This window comes from Phalacrocorax carbo, chromosome 20, assembly GCF_963921805.1.
Source record: "Phalacrocorax carbo chromosome 20, bPhaCar2.1, whole genome shotgun sequence".
Classification (NCBI taxonomy): domain Eukaryota; kingdom Metazoa; phylum Chordata; class Aves; order Suliformes; family Phalacrocoracidae; genus Phalacrocorax; species Phalacrocorax carbo.
The window spans coordinates 6,059,360-6,082,446 of record NC_087532.1 but is presented as its reverse complement, the minus strand read 5'-3'; the positions used below and the strand labels follow the sequence as shown (position 1 = coordinate 6,082,446).

Below are 23,087 nucleotides of genomic sequence, written 5' to 3'. Positions count from 1 at the left end.
CATGTTTTAAAATGTGGCTCTCCATTTCATATCACAGAAATGTTAACTCTACCATTTGAGATGGACAAATTGCTTTTGGTTGAGCAAAAGTTTAGCTTTGTATGCAGTGAATTTTTCAGCCCTCCTACTTTCTAGGAGTTGTGCTTTCCTGGTTTTTTCCTCTCTTATATTCTTTCATCCTTTGTCCTCTCTTGTTTTTCTGAGGAAAATAGAGAATTCAGTGTATTCCCTTCTCCTGGCCTCAGTCACTTGTGCAGCTGTTTCTTGGTGTATCAAAAAGCAAGTTAAGGAGCAAAGACTTGAAGTAAAGCAGGATTAAAAATGAAAGACAATTTATTAGAAATGAAAAAGTTGAAACCTTTAAAAATCCATTTTATAGACCACAGTTAAAGTAGTTCCAACTATAGCTCCACACAGTTGAAATTTACAGTATGAATAGTCAAACATATGTAAGGCAATTCCCGAGACACCTTTATCTCCCATTTCACACACGACTGAACAATTTAAATTAGATTCAAACTCTTTCAGGTGATTAAAAATAGATATATTAACTGTAACTATGTTTTCCAACGTATCCAAACAACAGTATGGCTACAGGAGGAGCCTCTTTTTTAACTGTTACTTTTAACACTGTGTTATGTAAGTGAGAAACATACTGATTTTTGACATAACATCTCTAGGTAACTTGTAATTAGGGTAGTTTCCAGAACAGATTTTAATATTCCTCAGCACTGTATGCTAGCAAACATTGCCTTATGTTTGACTAACTTTTGGCACTTGCAGATTCTCTGGTGTGTACTAGTGTTTTGCTCATGGATACAGTGGTTTTAAGTGTTGGAGTGGAGTTTTCTGACTGGGTGGCTGGGTGTTTTTGTAAACCTGCTGTTTCTCTTAGTCTTACTGACATATAGCACACTTATGTTGAAACCAGAACACAATTTGATGGCAGCCCAGAAAGTTGCTTTCTAGTTTATCAACCTTTAGGTGATCTGTGGATAGGAATAAGCATCACACAGACCCTATGGACAAACCCTTCCTCCAGGGTTACTATCTGCTGGGTGCAGCCCTCTGCGGGGACCTACTTGAGGCAGTAGCAGAAGATGGCAGTCAAACTTCAGGAGAGAACCCAGGCTTCATTTTTTTTCCTCCATGGGAATGTAAGCCACTTACTATGCACTAAAGAAAGGTGCATCAGGGATGCTTCTGACCGATTCCTCCGGTTTGAAATGAGTAGGTAATTCCTGTGATTTGAGTCCCTCTTGGAAGGAGTTACTCAGCGATGCTTACTCTAGACACTGGAGGAAAAGCAACAAGGAGGCTTTCTTTGTTCAGTCCCTGCCTAGCTGGTTAACAGTAAGGCAACCCACAGTCACAATGCTAATGAAAACACACCAGTAGGTTTTCTGAAGGTGCTGTAAGTGCATACTGTTCTAACCTATTTTAACACAGTATTTTTTCCTTTCGGAAAGAGCCTTAAGAGGAAGAAAAAAGTTTGAGCCCCGATAACACTAGTGGCTGTGGCTGGTGCTTGGTGTGCCTTAGTGTTTGTGTGTATACGTAGCCAGTATGTAGCTGTTGCACGTATTAGATGAAATGAACAATTATTTGGCTGATTTTGAGCTGTCTGTTGCCCACCTTCTGTGCAGTGGCATCAGGTAGTTGTACAATCAAATACTGGTTCCCTCTACGGTTTGAAGTCCTCTGGCCGGATCTTCATCTCAACTCTCTTCAATGAATAGGTTGATCCGTGCCATCCATACCAGGTGATGCCATCCATGTTCTTCGTGTGTTCTCCTTTGCGGTAGTAAACCCCATTCAGATTGGAATCTGTGCAGCAGTTGTACCAATATCCACCTTTTCAGAAAACACATTAATAGATTCCTGGTGAGCCATTTACTTAAAACAGGTATGTTTTGTATTAATAAGAATTATTGCTCTTTTCTGAGGAGAGTGACCAGCACACATCATTTAATCCCAGGGACCTATGGCCCTAATAACTGGGATTGCAGGTAAATTAAAAACTTTACATAGATACTAAATAAATAAACGCTTCACAGTTCCATAGTCAAATTAGACCAGTAGCTTTTCACTTAGTTGCTCATTCCTCTTAGACTGTTTCCTTGACATGTTTCTGTCTCTGACTGTGAGCGTTAGCTTAGGAAATGAATTTGGGTTCTTAGCTTGGGCATCTTAAGGCATTTAGAAGGTTTCTGTACTCTGCAAGTAAGCTGCATATTTTATTGAGACTGATATCAACAATTTTGTTTGCATGTCACGCAGGGGCACAATAGGGAAATTAAAAATAAAGGGCAAGACGCAGTGAAGACAATTATCTTTGACAGACCTCATATAAAGATAATAAATTGAATGAAGAGAGTAACCTCATTAGAGGCTCTTAATAGAGTAGGAATAAAGATTAGAATTCAGGTTGAACCTTGAGGTGCATGTAGGATAATAATATAGGAGAATGATTACAAGTCCCTAATACTACAACTTAAAATCTCATAAAAATATAAGAAAAAATAAAAACCTTATAGATATACAGAGTAACTCCCTGCATCACTGAATTGCATCAACATCTGAGATAGTCTGGCAGCTTAGCAGATACACATAGTGGGCTGGATAACAGTATGTGTAGGTGAGAGCATACAGTTAATCATTTGAAGAGTGCTGATGTCTAAAACATACAGTCTGGCTCTCTGTAAATCAGCTTTAACTGCCAGACTTCCCATATAACCGATAAATGTGTGTTCCAGAATTGGTCACCTCTCCCATCATTTGCCATCCAGATGCTACTTACTGGTTACTTAGAAAAAGGGAGTCTTGGGCTCTCTACAAATTACCCAGGCAGCTCTCTGAGGAGGGGAAGGCGTTTATGTGTATTTTACCTTTACGGAACTGGGCACAGTCATCCACGCACTTGTCGTTGTCCTTGTCCTTTGTGCTGAAGGCGGTGTTGTTGTGGTACCTTAGGGAATCACGCCCTGTGTTGCCAGAGTAGTCGCCCACAAAAAGACGATAGCTATTTATTTCATTGCTCAGGGTGAATTGCTTATATTGCGCATAGCGTATGTTACCTTCCCAGTCCTGCCACAGAGGAAAGAATGAAGAAGAAAGGTCCTGTTAGAATAGTTATGAAAAGACTAATCCATCTATGGTTATATACAGTTCATGTTGCATATTTTTGCTCAGACCTAGATTTTTAACGAGTTTTTTCTGTCTCAGACGGCAGAAAAAGCTTTCCAGAGCAAAGCATCATATCAAGTCTTATCTGCACTGGTATTAAACAATACGTATGGAAGCCTGGTGCACAGATCTTGCATTCAACATATTGTCTCATAGCGTGCTGTCTCAAGTAATTTTTTTCCCTGTCTGAAAGAGTGACTTTTAGCTAAAAGCCTTTCAGCTCACTTTTTCCATTATACGTACCCCATCCCTCAAAGCTATCATACGAGCTATAAACTAGTCTAAGTCAAACCCAAGCCTTTAGCAGACTGTAGAAATTGTTTTGCAGTAGTACAATGCTAACTTTTGTACACAGGCTGGAAGGAAATGCTGCAAAAGGAGAAGACTCAGTCTCTTTAAAACTTTGTGGGATATCTCTGTGAATCTTTAAATCTGAGGTGGTCAGCAGTTTGATCTGTCTGCAGTGGGTTCTGCAGGCTTCTCTAGAGCCCCACGTGTTCCCTAAGACACAACCTGTATGCAGAGAGAAGGTTGTCCTACTGACTTTGCACAGTGAGGAACATAATTTTGTCTTGTCCTTGAATGTGTCACTAGATCTATCCTGCCTCCTCCTTCTGTAATTAAAGCGTGCAAATTCTTTGGGCCTTGTATAGAGATAGAAGGTATCTGCTACTAGAGAATCACTTTGTACAAAAACCTTTTGCTGGTGAAATTAAGGGCTTATTTATTACCTCCAGCTCCACTCGCAGAATGGTGGGGCGTCTTGAAAGTCGGTAGATATTTTCATTTCCCAGCCAAAAATCTCCCCGAATATTGCCAAATCCTTCCCTGTATTGTTTCCAGTCCCTATTGAAAGATGTCAAACCAACTTTACGTCTTTGGATGATAGTCCAGCCACCTCCATCTGTCTCCATGTCACAGAACACCTAGAACAGGAAAAAAAGACAGTGTTTACTTGTCAGTAGACTTAGGAACGTTCAAGTCTCTTAACACAAGACAAGTCATTGATCCAGATTTCACAACTTGAAGAAATTCCTATTCTGTTTAAAAGTAATGGAAAAATGTATTAAATGAACCCCTTTTTCTGTTTTCCCTCTTAAATGTGCACTCGTTCCTTCCTTGAAGTTTGCCTGCATAAAGAGGCTGATTGAAAGTGCAGGATATTATAACTCGCTATGTGCCCTTTTCATCTCTGGTAGATAAGTATTTCTTGGTTATATTTAAAAAGACATGTAATATAGATTACATACTTGACATCCTTACCTCCAAATCTGGACTCCCCAAAAATTCATCATGAGGTAGCTTGTAAACACCAGAGATTCGGTAGTTCCTCTGGTAAAGTGATGAGCAGTCATAGACAGCATCTACTTGAATCAGAACCAGAAAGTAAGAATCTGAACAGCAGGAACTATGTCGCTCTAAGTGTGGTTTCTGTAAAGCTTAGTTTGTAGTACAAAGAGTAATTAAGTGAAGAAGGCTTCCCACAAGTCTAATGTTTTGCTGAAATGGTTTAGTTTTGATCAATGCATGCGTTAGAAAAAGAGGTTGTAGCACTGGGACTTTGTGAGGTTTTCTTTTTTTGTTGGTTTTTTTTGGGGCTGGTTGTTTTTTGTTTGGTGTTGGTTGGTTGGTTTGGGGTTTTTTTACCTCTCCTATCCAAAGAGCCATCTCTACTTTCTCTTCACATTGCTGTGGTGTGTGTCTGTGCTAGAAGGTAAAAAGGTGTATATTTGCTGTCCCCCTCCCAGATAATAAAAGCTTATCTAATAGAGTGGCTAGGCCCACGGCCAGATGCTTGTTTTGACTGTGTGCTTGAACAGGTTAGCTAACTTTGCGGATGAGGCATATTTGCTCAGCACTTCTTGCACTAGAGTCTGTGACAGAGATGGTGGCTTTTAGCTGCAGTCAATCTGTCAGTCTCTGCAAGCCTCAGGAGCTGACTTGAAAATGGTAAAATGCACAGCTATTCTTTTGAGGAAGATAAACTAGCTGAAGCAGGCCTTTATCCATTCTGACAGTTCCCAATTTCGGACAGACTAAATGTCTCTTACGTGGTGAGGTGAGATGTGTCTGTTAAATACCTTCTGGGCCAGTTCCTTCTCTGTGTTATTGTATTTTTTCCAAACCTTTACTACAGCTTCAAAGAGATTCATTATGGTAAATTTTTTGTTTAAGACCTATTGTAAACAGTGGTGTGTGCAAACTAGCCAAGTGGAACTTCTTGTAAGAAGAATTTAGTAAATAGGTTTACAAGTTTTTCCTTTGCCTTTAAAAAAACCCAAAATCCAAACAAAGGGTTCTGGCAAACTCATCCCAGAAAACAGCAGGCTCTTTTTAAGGAAGTTTTAAGCTTGTTGCAGTGAATTTCATGTTAAGAGAAAACTCAACAAAAATGTCACTTACTTCTAGAAGTGGCTTTACAGGTAGCTGACCTACAAAATGCACCTGCATTCCACGTTTAGTACAGGCCTGTGCAGTCACTGTGTGCAGTGAAATCTTCCCTCAGGGAAGAGAGAATTTGGAACAATTTAACTGTGCTCTGGCTAGTCTTATAACACAGTTTGAGTCTTGCATCGCCTACAGCTTTGAGTTTTTGAGAATTATCATTCAAATAATGGATCACTCTTTTAGTGATAGTCATAAAGATACACTTATAAATCTCCAGTAATGCTTGGTAATTGTTTTACCAACTTCCAGTCCCCTGTCAGCACTGTGAACTCAGAGGATATTACTGCCAGAGCCATTCCCTGACGAAGCCAGCTCCCTTTCTTTTTGGATTGGTACTGTAGTGCTCAGAAAATTAAACATTAGACTGAGTTCCTCACTGTACAAATACAGTACCTGTTCAGTTTTTCAACTCTGATAAAAGATGTACAGATATTAAAATATAGCTTGATCTTTGGACTTTTGACAGATCAAATCAAACTAGCTTTCTCAAGATCACCTGCCTATGGAAGTATTCAGTATGCATACTTGCTAATCATATTAGTGCGACGTGCTAGCATTAAGAACTAGTCATTAGTTCATTTTGCGCATTAAGAGGTGTATCTGGGAGCTTGGCGACTCCCTTCTTACCAGCTGAAGTTTGTGTGACCGTCTGAGCTGCCTGGAGTTGCATGATATCTATCTGGTTGTTCATTTCGGAGTATTTGCTCTCAGCATCAATGAGGCGGGACTCCATCTGCTTGGTGCTCCCTTCCAGCTCCATCACCTGCATGACCACGTTCACCCAGTCACCTTCCTGCTTCTTGCTCAGCTCCTGCAGCATTCTGCTCAGGTTGGCTACTTGCAACTTGAGCTCCTTAATCTCATGGCAGCAGCCTATCATCTTGGACTGTGCATTCCCATTGATTGTTCTCCTTTTAGGAGGCTTCTGCAGCAGTGCTGGGTAGATTGCCACACACACGGTGACAATGCAGAGCCACGCCAGCTGAGCAGTGGATCTTGCTGGCATTTTTGCTTACAGCAAAAGAAAACTTCCAGCTGACTGCGGGTAGTCTGAATGCGGCTGGGGTAGGTATGAAACTTTCTGGAAGTGCTGCAGCAGACTGGTACCTAGCTTTCTTCCAATGAAGTGAGCCTCTGAAGGTGGAGCCTGAAGAAGTAGCTTTTTTCCAGTCCCCTCCTGTCAGAGTCTATGCACTTTGGAAGTCTGTCTCAAAGCATCTTATATACTATTTTTCTGTTTACCTCCACCCCCCTGAAGCTATTAAGAGCCTTCTGGCCCCTCCCAGTTCATCTGTTCGTATCAGGTGTTTACAGGGTGAAATTGAAACAGGTTTCAGCCAAGAAAGGTTGGGGAGAGCAGGAGAGACTTTGCTCAGTTCTGTCTTGAAGGGGTGTGGGAGAGGGCTAGGAAATGAGAAGTGTTTCCAGCAATTATTGCCTATTGGATTGTAGCCCTCTTGGTGGCTAGTTCTGGCAGTTCAATAGCATAAGAGCATTAGAGTCCAGAATGTGAAAAGGCTGTCCAAACAGGATGTGTTTATAAAAGTTCATGGACAATAACTCCCTAGCAGGTAGGTAGCCAGCCCTAGCTGCAACAAGTCCCACTAATATATTCCCCAGAAGTTGTAGGGGGTAACTCCATGCCTGCAGTATTTCTTAATTTAGATAATGTTTTAGCAACTTCATCAGTTCAGCATCTAATCCTCCTCTCGGGACTCTAGTGTCCCTGCATTGTTTGTTTTATAGAATTCAGCGCTGTTCTTTTTAGAGAGGGGGATATCTGAGGGTGGTCTGCAAAATATGTAAGTCAAAACCCATGCCTCTGCCTACCCATAATGGGCAAGTGAAAGGACGTTAAGTAATGCTGAAAGGCAGTCTGCTTAAAATTGACAAGACGTAGGTTTTTCTACAGGCAGTGTGATCAGTCTAACTCCAGTATTATGGAGGCCAATATATTAACAAGATTTTAAGAGAGGATAATCTATGGGTAATTAAAACGTTCACAGTTACATAAAGTGTAGGTTTAAGAGTAAATCTTAAATCTTTAGACATTCAGAATATGAATCAAGTATCAGCTGGTTGAGATAGTGCCTGCTAGTCTCCTCTTTTATATCTTTTAACAGCTCAAAAGTTGATTATGGTTATTTGATCCCAAAGTAGAACTGTTTCAGCAATGGGCCAGCCTTTTGCTGCAACTTTTTGTTCTAGATCCTTATGGTTAAATTGTTTCTCCACAGGCCAGCTGCTCTGGAGTTGCCCAACATGTGGGTTCTTGCATCTTCCTGAAAAGTTTCTGATTGTGATAAATGGCAGAGATAAGATGCAAATGAAGGAGTAAATGTATCTGCTGCTGGGGTAAATGCCATTAAAGCTTTTTGGTGTCCAAGAAAGCTAATCTTTCTCCTTTAACAAAGAAAATGAGGGCAAACCCAACTGAGACATGCTATCCCATCTAGACTTCCTTTGCTGATCCAAAGTGGCTGCAGGATTTCTGCTTAATTAGAAAAGATTAGAAAAGCTTTGCTGATCTGACATCCCCTTTCAGAGAAATAGGAAGCACAATTTTTGTTGGTGCAGCTTCTCTTTCTCCTTAGCTTTGTTACACTTGTTGCTAAATGCTTTGTTTCTTCCTCTGATTTGCACCACAGCTGGCTAATAGTTTTTCTGCAGAACAGTAGGAGACACCCCACGGAGTGTGCAAGGATTTTAGGAAGACGAAAGCATCGAAGCACGAAGGGGTGGAATATGAATACAGATGTTTCATAAACCTGAATTTCTTAGAGGAGGAAGAGGGGACCTTTTGGAGGAGATCAGAATTAGACACCTCCAAACAGGCAGCATGAGCGTCTTGAGTGTTGTTGTGGGTGACTGCCTCTGTGCTGTACTTCAGCAGGAACCACTGTAGTCTATAGTATCAGCTGGTGAGGCTCTGTGTGGTATTGGTGACCTGAGATACCGCCAGAGGTATGCAAGTAAAATTTGATTAAAGTACTGAGGAAACCTCCACAGCAGACCATCGGCTTCATTCACATTTTTGTCATGGACATTCCAGAAAACTTCCATAGCAAAATTGCTTTTTATACTTCAGACCAGAAAGTGCCACTGCACACGAATGAAAGCCTGACCTTTTTGTTCTGCCTCTAATCCTGTCTGAGCCCTCTTCCAGCTGGAGCTTCTGTCATTCCCAGGGGCAAATTCTTCTCAGGCTTCCTGTGATGAGAAATGTGTTTTTGTCAAAGTTGGAACAAAGAATAGGACAGGCCAGTCTCTGGCTTCTCTGCCCCAAAAAGCCACCCTGATAACACCCCCACCGTGTTACACAGGGCTCTGATCCATTCTGCTGCTGCTCTCATTTACCATAACTCTTCTATCTGTCTTGTACAGTCTGAATTTCACACACACTCTCATATCCTGAGGGGCAGATGTGGAAGAGGGAGCTGCTTGTAGGTTCATGCATTCCCTCTTGATACAAATTGTGGAAGAATCCAGGTTTCAGCCAAACTGTTGCAAACAAATGTTACAAAACAGTGCAGAAAAGCCCCCAAATCCCATCTCTAAACTGGAGTATTTACTTGGAAATGAGACAGCCAGGGTTTTATTTTGGGTTCAGCCTCTGATTTGCGTATTATAATGCAAGCCATCTTTATTTCACGTAGTTTGATTTACCTGTTTTAAAACAGAGGTAATACTACTTTGTTCTGTGTAAGGGGATGGCAACAGACATATTATGCAGGAATGGAAAAGAGCACAGATATTCCCGTCTGTCTTTACTTTTGAGGAAGCATTAAGAGAGATTTGGGCAGACAGATCTCCCTTGGCACAGACTTTAGCCTTAATGGAATTTGACTTCTTTATGAGTTCTTGAAAGATGAATCTTTCCTTGTTGCATGGAGATCTGAGTGTAGTCACTTAGGCAGCAATAGCTACTGATGCTAGTCAGTGCCAGATTAGATCAGCTGTAGAGGTTGACAGTCTGTAGGAAACTGTTCCACTATTAAGTACTGGTGTACTTACAACTTGAATTCAGGATCCTGTTATATTTTTGGAAAGAGGCATAGTTTGGGGCATAGCTAGGGAGAAACTAGTTCTGTGATTACTGGGTGGGTCCTAGTCCTATTTTTTTATCTTTCCCCCAATACTGATAGAGAAATTGAGTGTCATTTGGTCTGAAATCCATTGCCCTGGTTTTCTACCGTTGTATTTTGTATGTGGAAATATTCTTCTACATGGTAGCTAAAAAGATGAGATCCTAAAATCAAGAACATGAGGCAATTCCTTTTTGACTTTAATGATGTAGGTCTGAAGTGGTTGGGAGAATTGAGCCTAAACACGGTTGCAGTTAGTATGTACCCTATACTTACAATGTTGGTTGATGTTACCAAGTTCAAGGATATTAGTATTAATTGATTAGAACCACGTATCTCTTGTCCCTGGAGGGCCAGATTAAATCAAAGGTGGGTTTGAATGACTGCCTTCTCTGGGAAGCTGTTCTGGCAGGTATATGTGAAGCTGAGACAAGAAGAAAAGCTCAGTGCCCTGTGGCTATTTATTTGGTAGCCAGTCATTGCAAAACCCTTAATATGCATCCTGTAAATGCTTAGAATCTAGAATTCCTGGTGCTTGCTGAGATGGCAGAGGCTCTCATCAGCTCTCTGCTGGCAGATCACAGGAGCCCACACTTTGAAGCTCTGTGAAACACTGCTTTCCCCTCCAAGGAAGTGTGAAACTGTTCGTGTCTGATTTTGGAGATGCTCATAAATGTTCTAACTTCCATGCTGCTATAGCTTTACAGTAATGACTAAATCCCTAGTGAAGTGAGATAAAATTGTTGTCTACTGCAAATAATTATTGTAAATCTCTGAAATTATGTAGGAACAGGTGGAACAAGTGAGAGGGTCTGATGAGAAACAAAATGCTAATACTTCCTACAGTCATTTGTGATTTCTTTTTTATTTAATGTATTCTTTCTTTGCATAACCAATACACAAAAACTTTGGCTCTCTGTTTCACCTTTTTCTGCTAAATATCTTCCTTGGCAAATTTTTTTTTCCTTCTCTGCCCTTACTGAATCGGGTTAATAAATAGGTGATAAAAAATTTTGCAGTCTGATCAGCAGGGCTGGCTAAGAATTTTATTGTAACGGTTTTCCCTGCTTTTCCTTTCTCAGCTCATGAATGTTTTTGTTTAATTTGCAAGCATTTATATCAAGATTGGGAATTTGGCCAATTTTAATGCCTGTGAGCAATGTGGTGCGCCCTTGCTGTGAAAAGCTGAAGGGGCTGCTACTCTGGCCTGTAAGCAGTCAATCATCACAACTGTTTATTGAAAACAGCTTTTTGCTGGTATTGGTTTCTCAAATGTATTTGTTCCCAGCATGGGAATAATTTTTAGTGGCATGATAGAAATGTATTGGGTTTTGGTGGTGTTTGGGGGGCAATTTTTTTTTTCCTGAGGCTTGTTGAACTAAAGACTCTGGGATGCCTGAACACAAATAAACTGTAGAATTGGGGAAACTGTCCAACAAAGCCTATTCCTTTTGCCAGAGGATTATCTGTTCCCCAAAGTATCTGCAAAGTAGCAGTGCCTTCCACTTCTAATCCCAGAAGTAGGCTTTCAGCACTTCTTCAGAAGGAAAAACATGCTTGACTTAGGGTGGTAAAATCTGTCACAGAGGAGCTTTTTAATCAAACTTGGGGAGACAAAAAAAAAAAAGTTTGGCTTCTTGTCTAGACTTTGCACACAAGCTGCTTTTATTGCAAAGGTTTCTCTGCGAAGTCCTGAGATGCTTTCTGGCAATAGGAAATGCGTGTGTTCCCTCACAGATGGGCTAGGACCTCCTGAAAAGGCTCTGTTAAAGCAAAGATTTTCCTTTTTATGGGAAGATGGGGAAGGGTCGAGTCTCTTACTTCTGAGTTCTTGAATATTTAATATATTTTGAGTGACAGAGAATATTGTTAGAAACCACCAAAATAATGGAAGACTGGAAAGCTCCCAGGACTGTAGAAAAGAGAATATTTCTAATAAACATTAGATACTAATGCCTGGGGTTTGTGGAAGAGAAGTCCATCATTTGAATGCTCTTCCTGCTGAGGATGGTAAAGTTGTTTTTCATTCCCAGTACGTGTCTGGTTTCTGTTTAAATAGCCTTCATAATATACAAGCAATAGGAGTATATTTCTCTTAAATAGTCATCTTTTTTGTGATTCTAGCTCAGTGTGCTACATTTTAGTCCTTCGCACTTTTAAGACTTACATTTTTATTTGATATCTTAATAAACAAACTGTAGGTTTATGTAACCTTTCACTACTAATAAAATTCAAAGATTTAAGACTTTTGTCCAAGACTTATATCAGAGAGTTTGCCAAGGGTAGTCACTTTTTCCAGTTACTATGTTATTCCATCCCAACAAAATTCTTTCAGTCGGAAGGCTTGTCACATTTCGATATCCCACTCATCGTGATCAAGTGCTACCAATAGGTTAGGGTTGGACAGGAGGATTGGCTGTTATCCTGGCTACAGTACAGATATTGATTAATAAATTGGGTGAGGCAGCTATCTATAATCTTGGGTTTAACTGACTTCTCACAAAGCTTTCTGTGCCAGTCTCATTTCCTTATCCAGCTGCCCCTTACAGCTGCTGAAGATTGTGCACTCGAAATATAGGAGTTAATGCTTTTGTTATTGTGATTGACATAAATTTTAATTCTACTGTGCTGCATTATGTAATTACACAGTGAGCCCAGGTGAGCCAAACTCATACTTCAAAAACTTCATTGATTAAAATCAGTTTTGCAACTAATTAATCCTCATTTTGAAGGAAAGCATAATGATCTTAATGTTGTTTTGTTGTTTGTTCTAATCACTTTGTTTATTGCATAAGATGTGAAATCAAATGATGGGTATTAAACAGTGAAATTAGTACATTAGTTCAAACTATATAAAAATCTTGTTGATATGACTTAGGCAATCTTGTTATTTCTGTGGACTCCCATTTTTTTAATAGTCTGCCTGCAAACATGAAGACAGCTCTGTCTTGAAATAGTTTCAGAAGATTTTATATGTGTGCATGTGGCATTTTAAAAGGTATAATTTTGAAATATTTTACTTGAGCATTAATACTGGAAGACTCTGCCAGTCCCTACCAGGCAGCATAGCTGAATCCTTAAGCCTTTCATGAAAGATGACATGTGTAACCTATGACCTACCAAACCTATACCTAAAAACTTCCAAGTAAGGAGATAAGGTTCCTCTTTTATGGCCTGCTGCTGAGCCTTCAAGTAAAGTAGGTGGTAGTGGTGGCTTTTTTCTAGCTTCTAAACAAAAATGAACAGACAAAGGAATAGCTGCAAGGACACTACCCAGTAAACAAAGACTGAGGTTAGTGTCTGCTCAGTTAGCCAGCAGCATTGATTCTATGTAGAGAGATGCTTTCCCACCTTCTTCTGTGATCCAGAAAGATTTCCTATTTATTTTTTTTCCAGATACACGGAGAAATATATCCCACTGATTCTAATCTGGTAAACTGCCTTGATTTCTAGCAGCAATACTGTGACTAAAACCCCCTGGCAACTCTGCCTGGCTGGAATATTAGGCCTTCGGGGCCTCTTCTGTGTGCCTGGATGCTCTTCTGTAGTGTCGTTCTTTCTGTCCAGTCTCTAGCATGATCAGTAGGAAACAGCTCTGTAGTGCTTTAAGAGTGTTATAAAATTTAAGAAGAGTCTGCCTGAGCGCAGACCTCATCAGATCTGCAGAAAGAGGGGCAAGGCCTTAATAGTAGGAAGGTGAAAGGGTAAGGAAGCACAGAATGCCATGATTTCTAAACCTGTATTTTGAATGTGTTAGCAGGACTCCATGTGGAAATGCTTTTGCAAGAGAAGTACAGTCTGCAGGCCTGCTCTCAGAATTTGTATGCAGAGTTGTGGGTCTGTTGAAAGCACATTCCAGTCAGCTGTGGTGGTAGTAATTCTTGGGAACTGTCAATGTACTTCCAGCACTCAGAGCACACTGAATCCAGTGGATGAGAAAAAGCAGAAATCCAAGGTCTTTCAAAACAAACAAACAAAACCCTCCAAAACACAAGATCAGAACTTAATCCACATGCAACTGTGTTTCCCTTAGCCTGCAAAACTGAATAGCAAAGCAGTGCAGTGATTGCCAAGGTTTTATTACTCTGAAGAAATAAGTCAGTGAATATTCAGCACTATTAATAAAGCCTGCTTTGATGCAGAAGTCTTGCTTTGGAGGGTTTTTTGTATTCTTCTTGTCAGTTGTACTTCTCTGTGTTTAAGTCTCTTTCTGCCAAAGCAATGAATGTTGTTGCTCTCCCCCCCCCCCCCCCCATTTTGTGTATACACTATTTTAATGTGGTACATTAAAATATGAAATAATTAACAGATTTCCCAGTCCGTGGCTTATCCTAGTCCACAAAATTGCCTATCTTTACTCACTGTGTGGGCTAGATCATTTCCTACAAGAGAGTATTTATGATTAATAATGACAACACAGTATTATCTCCTGCTGTGTATTCTTTTTAAATCAAAGTCTTTCCCCATCCTGTCTTTCCCTTCCCTTTGCTTAACCTAGCCATAGATGGCTTTGAAACATTTAATTCTACTTTGGACAGCCAAGAAAGTATGAAACAAAAAAAGAGTAATTGAGTGCACCAGGGAGCATCAGCAAAAGCGCAGTGCTAATTGTTGAAGAATAAAAGATAATGGCCAATTTTGTCAGGAAGTGTTGTCAAGAAAGATAAGTTGGAAGTAATTAACTGTCTGACATGCTGGAAGTGATGTGTCTGCCAATGGCTCTTTAAATCATCGGGATATGAAATGTGACAGCCATTTATCACTTTTTATGAGGCATCGCTGCCTAGCTTTCCCTTGGGAAGTGTGGAGGTAGTATGCTCTTTGACTATCTTGCTAAAAGAAGGCATGGATGTGTTTCAAGTGCTTCCCATTTTCGGGTGCCTGTCGTCTTGAGTTGTGATTATGGTGCATTCTTAGCCAGACTACATCTTATTTGAGCTCAAGCCATTCTGAGGTTGTATTTCCAAGAGTATTTTACTTGACCTTCCCAGATATCCAGCGTATGTCTAGGAGCTTGGTTCTTCAGTAGTCAGGAAAGGAAACTTCCACAGACATATAGCACTCATTTGAGAATTTTCCCTCTTTTGTCTATTCAGGGTACTCCTTTTTAATACTATAGATTTCTTTGTGTCTTACTAATTAACAGGCCTCTGATGGCGGGGGGCGGGGGGAATATGCAAGCATTCTGATGATAGCAGGCAAGAAGGGACATTTCTGAAACCTGCCTATATCTACAGCAGCGTATTCAAAGACCGTTGAAAGTCTCTCTGCATTGCTCTCAGCTGACATGTTCTTGTTGTTAGGTTATGCTCTTTCCGTTCTAAATGTTAACTAGGATTAATATTGGACTGTAGGGTGTGTGGTAGCATGCTCAGGTGTTGTGACATTGCTTTGAACAACTTGCACCTGGTTCTCCAGCACCACTAGGGAAAGAGGAGAGCAATGAGAAAAAGACTGTTCATAAATAAGCTTTATAAAATGGCAGGAGCTTCATAAGAAGTTTATTTTCTCATTACATTGGGGTTTAGCAAAAGTGCTGATCACCAAGCACAAATGTGCAGACAGAGCCATTTCTGATAGTGAGATTGGAAAACCAATGTGAAATAGAAATGATTTAAGAGAATAGCTGTACATCATGTTGCTGAACTGGAGAACGAGGCTCATGAGTAGCCTATTTGCTTGTGCTTCCCAAAATTCAGCTGCCCTTGCAAAGCAAGATGCCTCACTGGTACAGAATGAGGACTGGTTGTCAAGGCAGGAGCTTTTCTTGAAAACCAGCAAAAGAAGAGCACCAGTACTGGTTAGTACCGGTGCAGAGGGATTATATGAAATGTGAAACTGAAAATAGGGCCGCAAGATTTTTGTGAAGTCAGCAGGTGTGTTCCTGGTGACACTTGTCAACTGTTCTAATGATGTAGATTGTTTCCTGAAGCATTAATATCTCTACTCTGATTTTTTTAAGGGAGTTGGTGGTCCATTTAAGAGAAAGGGGAAAATAATCAGTGCTGTAAAGCTCTTAATTTCTCAAACAGCTGCACTTATTATGCCTTTCAAACTGTTGGGGACTGTTCTTCTCCCTATGCAGGCTGCTATTTAGAATTGATAATAATACGCAATTACTGTTTTGTGTAACAAGTCTTGACAATATGTGCAGAGAATATGCGTGCACCTATTGTTTTGCAAATATGCAGTTGCTGTGTGTCTGATGTAGTCTAATCATTCACTTGAAAGTTTTAAAGAAAAATGAGGTATTTCTAAATGATAGAGCTTGGTATTATCAAGCAGAAGCTCATAACAGCCCCTAATAATTGTCATCTGTTTTAAATGGTCTTTTTCTTCCTACCTTTTCAGTATTAACAATAAACTGCAACAGCCAGAAGCAGCTGCTGGGGTCCTGGAATATGCCATGAAGCACTTTGGGGAGCTGGTGAGTCCTGCTGGATAACTCCCTTCTCCGTGTCTTATGTCTTCATGGGTTTTGTAGGTTTGTTTTGTTTTTCCCTGTGTGTGGTAGTGTTATGGTTTTTTCAGTCGATCATGTTGAGGTTCTATTCCTGCTTACAATATTGCCTCATTGCTACTAAAGGTGCCTTGCTGCCTATGGGGATGTATACTGTGTACTTAGCTGTATACTAGCAAACACTGCATACAGGTGAGGTAGCTGGGGAAGGCTGCCAGGATTTGTGCAAGAACCTGATTTAAAGGGGAATTTAGTAGCTATCGTTGACACTAAATGCAGCTGTGGGGAGCTATCATCTTGATAAAATAAGTAATTTTGTTTAGAAGAAGCTGGAAAGGGAGGGAGGGAGTTCCTGATCTAAGCTTTAAATACTTGAGGGGTTTTGAGAAACTGCATCAACACCTTCCAGGTAAGGATTTAGTGGAAGTTGTGCCTCTAGCCTTTCTTGTCTAGGAGGCATGTTGAACCTGCCAAAGAGTTCACAGGTATTATTTAGAATAGCAGATTAGCCAGTCCCTTACAGTGTTGCGCAGAGAAACAAAATAACCTTATTCTGTATTTGTTCTGTCTCTTCTTCTGCATGACTTACCTTTTTTCTTTTTTTCCTTTTTAATAAGCATTTAATTTGTGTTCAGGGACTAAAAGCATCTGTGCTCTCCTGCCAGTTCTACTCTGTTAAAGAGATGATTTTGCAGTGACAATTCGTGCAGTGCCTTAGGGTGATTGGGAAAAGGAAGGCAGCCCTGGAAACATGGTAGACCAGCCTCTTTAATTAGGAACCACTGGAAGGTGGGAACAGGCATAAGCACAAAATGGTGGAATACCTCTGGTGTAGGATTATGTGTGGTTTTCATCTAGACTGGAAAAGAGTCCTTTCTGGGAGAAGTAGAGACTTCAGAACGTCTATGCAGCTTCTTCTGATTCCTTGGGTGGATTGAGCAAAGCTCTCCTAATTCTGACCTCACTCTTTAGCAGAAATTCAGTTCTATCAATAAATGTAGCTCAAAATGGAGTTTGCCAGAATAGGCAGAGAAAAGAAATTAAGAGGACTCGTGAGCTCTACTTTCAGGAACTTACTTGAGATATTATGACTGAGCTGAGAAGTTAAAGGGCTGGTATATAAACATCCTAAGTGGAAGACCTGGAATACAGACCATGGTTTATACTGACCCTGCCCACAGGGCTGGGAAAAGAATCTATTCTGCAGCCTATGTCAAGACATGAGCTGCCAAGGACTGAGCAGAATAACGCTGGCAGAGATAAGTATGGAAAAAAATAAAGGCATTTATTTCTTGAAAATTAGAAATGAAATCTAGAAACAAAGACTGCAGAAAAGTTTGTGCAGCTGATAAGGATCACTGCTTGGCTTCCTTTTAAAGCCTTTGATACAAACAGCCTTTCCTTGTGAGGGCTATGATTAGACCCCAACATCATACTACCTGCTGTATTGAAAAATGGCCTAGCAGTAGCCAGACGCAGAGCGTGCTTTTTGGGTTTGGGTTTTTTTTTTCCAGTTAGTCCCTCCATTCCTGAACACAGGACTGTTGTTCTTGTTTAAACGCAAGCGTGTGCAACAATGGGAAGTGGAATATTTTACAGATTTACCCTCTTTTCCTATTCTATTCACTCACCCTCCCCAAAACGAAAAGCATCAGCTACTGAGCTGATTTCAGTGGCACTGAGAAGGGGATTGATCTGTCTGGTAAACCTGAGTTAATTTCTGTGCAGGTTAAGCAATACTCAGGATTCCTGTTTTTGCACTAGCTTAAGGCTTTTTTCTGTATCATAGAAGTGCATGAGGATATTTAGAATGAAAAAAGGGCTAAGTGACCACCATAGACACAGATTTTTATATTAATCCTGCTATTTATTCTGATCCCCTGTCCTCCTTAGGAAATTCAAGCTACCTGGTACGAAAAGCTTCATGAATGGGAAGATGCTCTGGTGGCCTATGACAAGAAGATGGACACAAACAAAGATGATCCTGAGCTCATGCTAGGACGGATGCGTTGCTTGGAAGCACTTGGTGAATGGTAAGAGGGGAATGCCTGAAGACTGAGAAAAATGGTGCCTTTAAAAATGGTGCCTAACTCTTCTGGATGCTGTCATCCAGGTGAAAATTTTTTTGCCTGAATTCCTGTTTACTCCGGCTTACTTAATCATTTATTTCCAGCGACTTCTCACTTTGTTCACTGAAGTCAGAACTGGTAGTAACATATCAAATGGCCCATCCCAAAAGGCTTAGAGAAGTTAAGGTCTCTCTGGAAAAGCATCTGCAGTCTTATGATCAGATCAACCCCATTTGTAGCAGAGAAAGAAATTTTAAATAGTGGCAACCTCTCAGGAAACATTAACTGGGCAGCACTTGTCAAAAACCATCATAAAAGGAGTTGTTGTGGCCCTCCTGTTTAAACTCTGATTAAAGCTTGAGAGAGAGTTCTGTATTTATTCATGGTCAGACTTATGCCTACCCAGAATGTGTGGTCTTTTGCTCAACTGCTAGTGAAATTGTCTGCTTCCCAGTAGTTGTCACCTGGGTGTAGGATTATGCCAAATAAATGACTCCCACTTTAAAACCCTTTGCCCGTGTTGTAGATGGCTGAGTTTTTCATGATTACTCTTTTGTTTTTTTAAGCATTCATTAAGCATTGTCTTTGTGGACACTTGGTATTTCAAACCCTATGGTAAATGTGTGTTGTCAAGCTGTAACTGATTAGTCAGTTTTTGTGAGAGGGTGAGCTGGTAGTGACTTTATAGCTTGCTAGTTAACTGGGAGCTTCTGGTTTTCTCCTTGTTCACTTCAATTCAAAGAAGATAATTGGAGAAGGCAGCCTGTGCACTGTAGCATGCAGTTCTACCCAGGGGCATATGTGATTTGGTCCAGGTTCCGCCTTTCTACTGAACTTTTCATGTCACTAGAGCTCTCTCCTGATGGGTCCTGACGTGAACCCATGGGATGACACACGGTAAGGAGATTCCTCTTCAGTGAAGTCATTTTACTGTTAGAGAAACAGAACTGTTTGAGAAACCTAATTCTGACAGCATTTTTCTGCCCTTTTTGTTTCTAGATGAGGGTGAGGCATATTGGGCGTAGCTTTTTCAACAGGAAAAACAGATCCTCTTACTGAGCGTTTCTCAGTCATGTTTTCTAGGAGTAGGCAATGCCCGCCAGGGATTTATGGAATTTCTCCCTCCTGCAGGACATGTATTTGTGTAAAGTGTCCTCTCTGAAGCTCCCACTTCTTCACATATCAGTGACAAATATATCACAAAAAGGTGTTTTTCTTCTGTTGGAGCCAGATACTGTGCATCTATTGACGGTCTGTAGTGATGAGAGCAATTACAAAGATCTCTGTGCTTGCTCTTGTGGAACTGCACTCCATCTCTATGCAGATGTGTTTTGCAATTCAAAGTCCCTTTGCAAAGTACTGTCTGCTACCCTGCAACTGGCTATAGAGGCATCATCATCCTGAGACTGAGGATTCCATGCTTTGACTGCTGATAATATTCTTAAGTAGTGTTCAACTTGACTGTGCTGCTGGAGTCTGCTTGGCAGAATATGACAGTTAATCTAGAACTGATACAACACAGCTTCATTATTTCAGTACTCTGTACAGTGACGTTTTGAAAGTACAGCCAAAATATTCTTAGCCAGCTGTCTCCTGATGTAGTTATGTCTGCAAGAGCCATGCTCCTTTATTAGCATCTGTGAGGTCTTGATTTACTGCTGTTGCTAGGTTTGGCTTGGTTTTTCATTTGTTGGGATTTTTTTTCTCCTGGGCCATTAAGTTGTCAGAACGACTGTCTTGCCTGTGGCAGCCCATCAGTTCTGTTCGACTAACTCATCTTCCTTCTTGGAAGGGGAGAGGATGACAGTAGAGAAAGCAAGCTGGCCTCCCTCACAGTTGGCAGCCATTCCACTGCTACAGAGTATCCAGGCTGAGAAATTCTGGAACTGCAACACCCACAGTAATTGGTTTGATTAATGGAGCATTCACAGTTGATTTAAAAGAAATAATATAAAAAAATCTTGATGCTTCCCTTTCCACTGGAGATGAAAGATTCAGATCCCCTCTGAGATCTTGCCATGACAAGTCTTCATACTAGGTTACAGCAGCATTGATTCTCTAGCCTCTGTCTTCAAACTTGATGATGTGTTTATTGAAAATGTTTGATAGCAGGAGCCATGCACAAGCTATTCAGATCATATGTTCCTTGCGCAAACGCTGGCAAAAAATTTTAAGCGTCCCGTGTCTGGTGGTGGGTTTTGTTTTGTTTGGTTTTTTGGTGGTTGGTTGGTTGCTTTTTTTTTTTTCCTCCGGAGTAGGGTCTTTTTTCCTGTGTCTGTAGACTGGAGCTGACAGTTCAGTTCCTAAAGTAGTCATTAGGAACTGCTGAGGAACAAATTCAAACTTTCATCTGGATTTGTGTTTTCAAAGCATAGTGTGCCTTTAAATTATTTTCTGATGATAGGGTATTTGTCATTAGACTAGTTGACTAGAGAAGAATCCTATTCTCCACTCCATATAAAAAGAATGATGGGGCTGGTTGTCGTCATCTCTGTGGAAAGTGGTTGTTTAACAGGGTGGAATTCTTAGAAGAGGCTTTTCACTGATCAGAAATTGTGGATTCTTCTTAGGGGGCAGCTCCACCAGCAGTGCTGTGAAAAGTGGACACAGGTCAATGACGAAACTCAAGCTAAGATGGCTAGGATGGCTGCTGCTGCTGCCTGGGGCCTAGGTAATGTATCCTGTGTGGTAGTATCCTGTATGACGGCTCACAGTGTGGAAGTACAGATAGTTTTAATTTACCTCAGAACTACGAAACATAAGAAACGGCAAAATCAAAGAACAAAATAATTTACATTGGGATATGAAGTAAGTGCCATTCAACACTGAAGCCCTTTGGAAAACCTACATTTATGTAAGGTCTCCCAATGTGGTCTCGAGTATCAGAGAAAATGCCGTATTGGTCTGAGCAGATCATCAGTTGCTTATCTGGTCGCTTTTACTTAGTTTTACATTGAACATAACTCAGACTTGAAATTAATGGAATTTCGCAGATTTGTGGCAGACTTATTTACAAACTAGAAAAGTATCTGTTGAGCATTTTCATAGGTTGTGTCTGCTGAGTAGACAGTCTTAAGTGGAATAAATCTATAAATGGTCCAAATATCAGTTATCCTGATAGCCAGATACTTACTAGAGAAGCTTATAAATCACTTGCTGTCTGCCAGCCTTTGCTGAGAAAAATTAGTCCTTTGCTTTGTAGGACACTAATTCATTCAAATGTTCTGGAAATGTCAGCATTTCAACTTTCTCATCACAAGGAGTGGAAGAACCTTTTCCATGAGGATAACAGTTTGCCTAGAAGAAAAATGCCTGTGCTTTTGCTTGTCCATCTCTTCTGTGTATGTATATATATAGTTTCTGTATATAACACAGACTGTCCCTGCCAAAGACAAGCTGTTGGAGAGCTGAATTAAATGTAGAAGTACCACACAGCATTCAGGCCTAGTTGCTGATATCCAAGCACCATAGTGTAGTTCTGTTCTGTTCTTATCTTGCAGAGAAGGCTGTTGTATTACTGAGGATATCTGTGTCTCTGCAGGTCAGTGGGATAGCATGGAAGAATATACCTGCATGATCCCAAGGGACACGCATGATGGTGCTTTCTACAGGGCTGTACTGGCTCTTCATCAGGACCTTTTCTCACTGGCTCAGCAGGTAGTTATCTTCCTTGTTGGCTTCCCAAAACCTAGTTTAAGATTAACTAGGCTATATTGCTGCATGGAAAGACATGCTGTTTTAAAGCACTTGGCATACGAAGATGCTCAGGGGACTGGAGCATCTCCCATATGAGGAAAGGGTGAGAGACCTGGTTTGTTTAGCCTGGAGAAGACTGAGAGGGGATCTTGACAATGCTTATAAATACCTGAAGGGCGGGTGTCAGGGGGATGGGGTCAGACTCTTTTCAGTGGTGCCCAACGCCAGGCCAAGGGGCCACGGGCACAAGCTGGAACACGGGAGGTTCCACCTGAACATGAGGACAAACCCCTTCCCTGTGCGGGTGCCAGAGCAGGGGCACAGGCTGCCCAGAGAGGCTGTGGGGTCCCTTCCCTGGAGACATACACACCCCTCCTGGACGCGGCCCTGTGCCCCTGCTCTGGGGGTGCCTGCTCCAGCAGGGGGTGGGATGGGATGATCTCCAGAGGTCCCTTCCAACCCCCACCAGTCAGGGGTTCTGTGATAACCGATGAATTGCCCAATAACCTTTTTCCACTGATGTATTAGACCTTGGTGATTGAGCTTATCTTGCATTTCCAGAAACACAGTAACAAATATGTGTACAGATAGTAGTGGTCCAGTGCTGTGGAGTGTAAGACTTTCTTAGTCATTCTTATGCTTTACTTTTGTTCGGTTTTCTAGACAGACAGTGCACAAAGATTATCTCAGCAGAGGTTCCATTCTACAAGGCACTGCTTGATAAAAGACATTCGTGGCATAAGACACACATAAAGTTCTTCATGGGTGTTCTGTGCACTTCTGTCTGATGCAGCTTTTTCAGTGAAGTGCTCATATATATCATGTACCAGAACTTTTCCTCTAACTTTTCTGGTAGCAGTGTTAAATCTGAAATCTTAAGAATGAGATGAGAAATCAAGGCAAGGAATGAGTCTGAACAGAGCCATATTGGTATGCTTGTTTGTCACAGAGGAGATTTGCAGAGTTGGGACTTTTTCCCCTCTGTAGATGTGAAGCATGTTGTTTACTTTCCAAGGAGGCTCAAGTACCATTTCTCAGAATTCTGAGCTGGCCTGCCAACTTAGATAAAGGAGTAATTCAGTTTGCTCTGTCAAAACTCGTACATAGATTTTTGGGTGATGTGCACAGTAAAATTGGCCAAGC

The 23,087-nt window shown here is 40.9% G+C and overlaps 2 protein-coding genes across 4 annotated transcripts in view; one reads left to right on the top strand and one right to left on the bottom strand.

Moving 5' to 3' along the window:
- The window catches only part of MTOR (mechanistic target of rapamycin kinase), a 68,497-nt gene that overhangs the window by 21,192 nt on the left and 24,218 nt on the right, over nt 1-23,087 (top strand). For all 3 annotated transcript variants that reach the window (XM_064470401.1, XM_064470400.1, XM_064470399.1), the window contains 4 exons: nt 16,071-16,146; nt 18,073-18,212; nt 20,819-20,919; nt 21,790-21,905. In XM_064470401.1, the coding sequence (XP_064326471.1) occupies nt 16,071-16,146; nt 18,073-18,212; nt 20,819-20,919; nt 21,790-21,905 (433 nt within the window). The remainder of the gene's footprint in view (nt 1-16,070; nt 16,147-18,072; nt 18,213-20,818; nt 20,920-21,789; nt 21,906-23,087) is intronic.
- Nucleotides 375-6,729, bottom strand: ANGPTL7 (angiopoietin like 7). Its single transcript, XM_009502734.2, has 5 exons — nt 6,262-6,729; nt 4,450-4,550; nt 3,918-4,112; nt 2,889-3,087; nt 375-1,854 (listed from the first exon to the last, which is right to left on the bottom strand). The coding sequence occupies exons 1-5, from the start codon at nt 6,638-6,640 to the stop codon at nt 1,685-1,687; spliced, it is 1,044 nt and encodes a 347-aa protein (XP_009501029.1). The 5' UTR covers nt 6,641-6,729; the 3' UTR covers nt 375-1,684.

What these genes read in the sequence shown, in the direction of transcription:
- ANGPTL7 (XM_009502734.2), bottom strand. Translation starts at nt 6,640, where the DNA reads ATGCCAGCAAGATCCACTGCTCAGCTGGCGTGGCTCTGCATTGTCACC. An exon ending in TGGGGAGTCCAGATTTGGAG is followed by an intron (nt 4,113 to 4,449) that starts GTAAGGATGTCA and finishes TTCCTGTTCTAG; the next exon opens with GTGTTCTGTGACATGGAGAC. An exon ending in TTCTGCGAGTGGAGCTGGAG is followed by an intron (nt 3,088 to 3,917) that starts GTAATAAATAAG and finishes CCTCTGTGGCAG; the next exon opens with GACTGGGAAGGTAACATACG.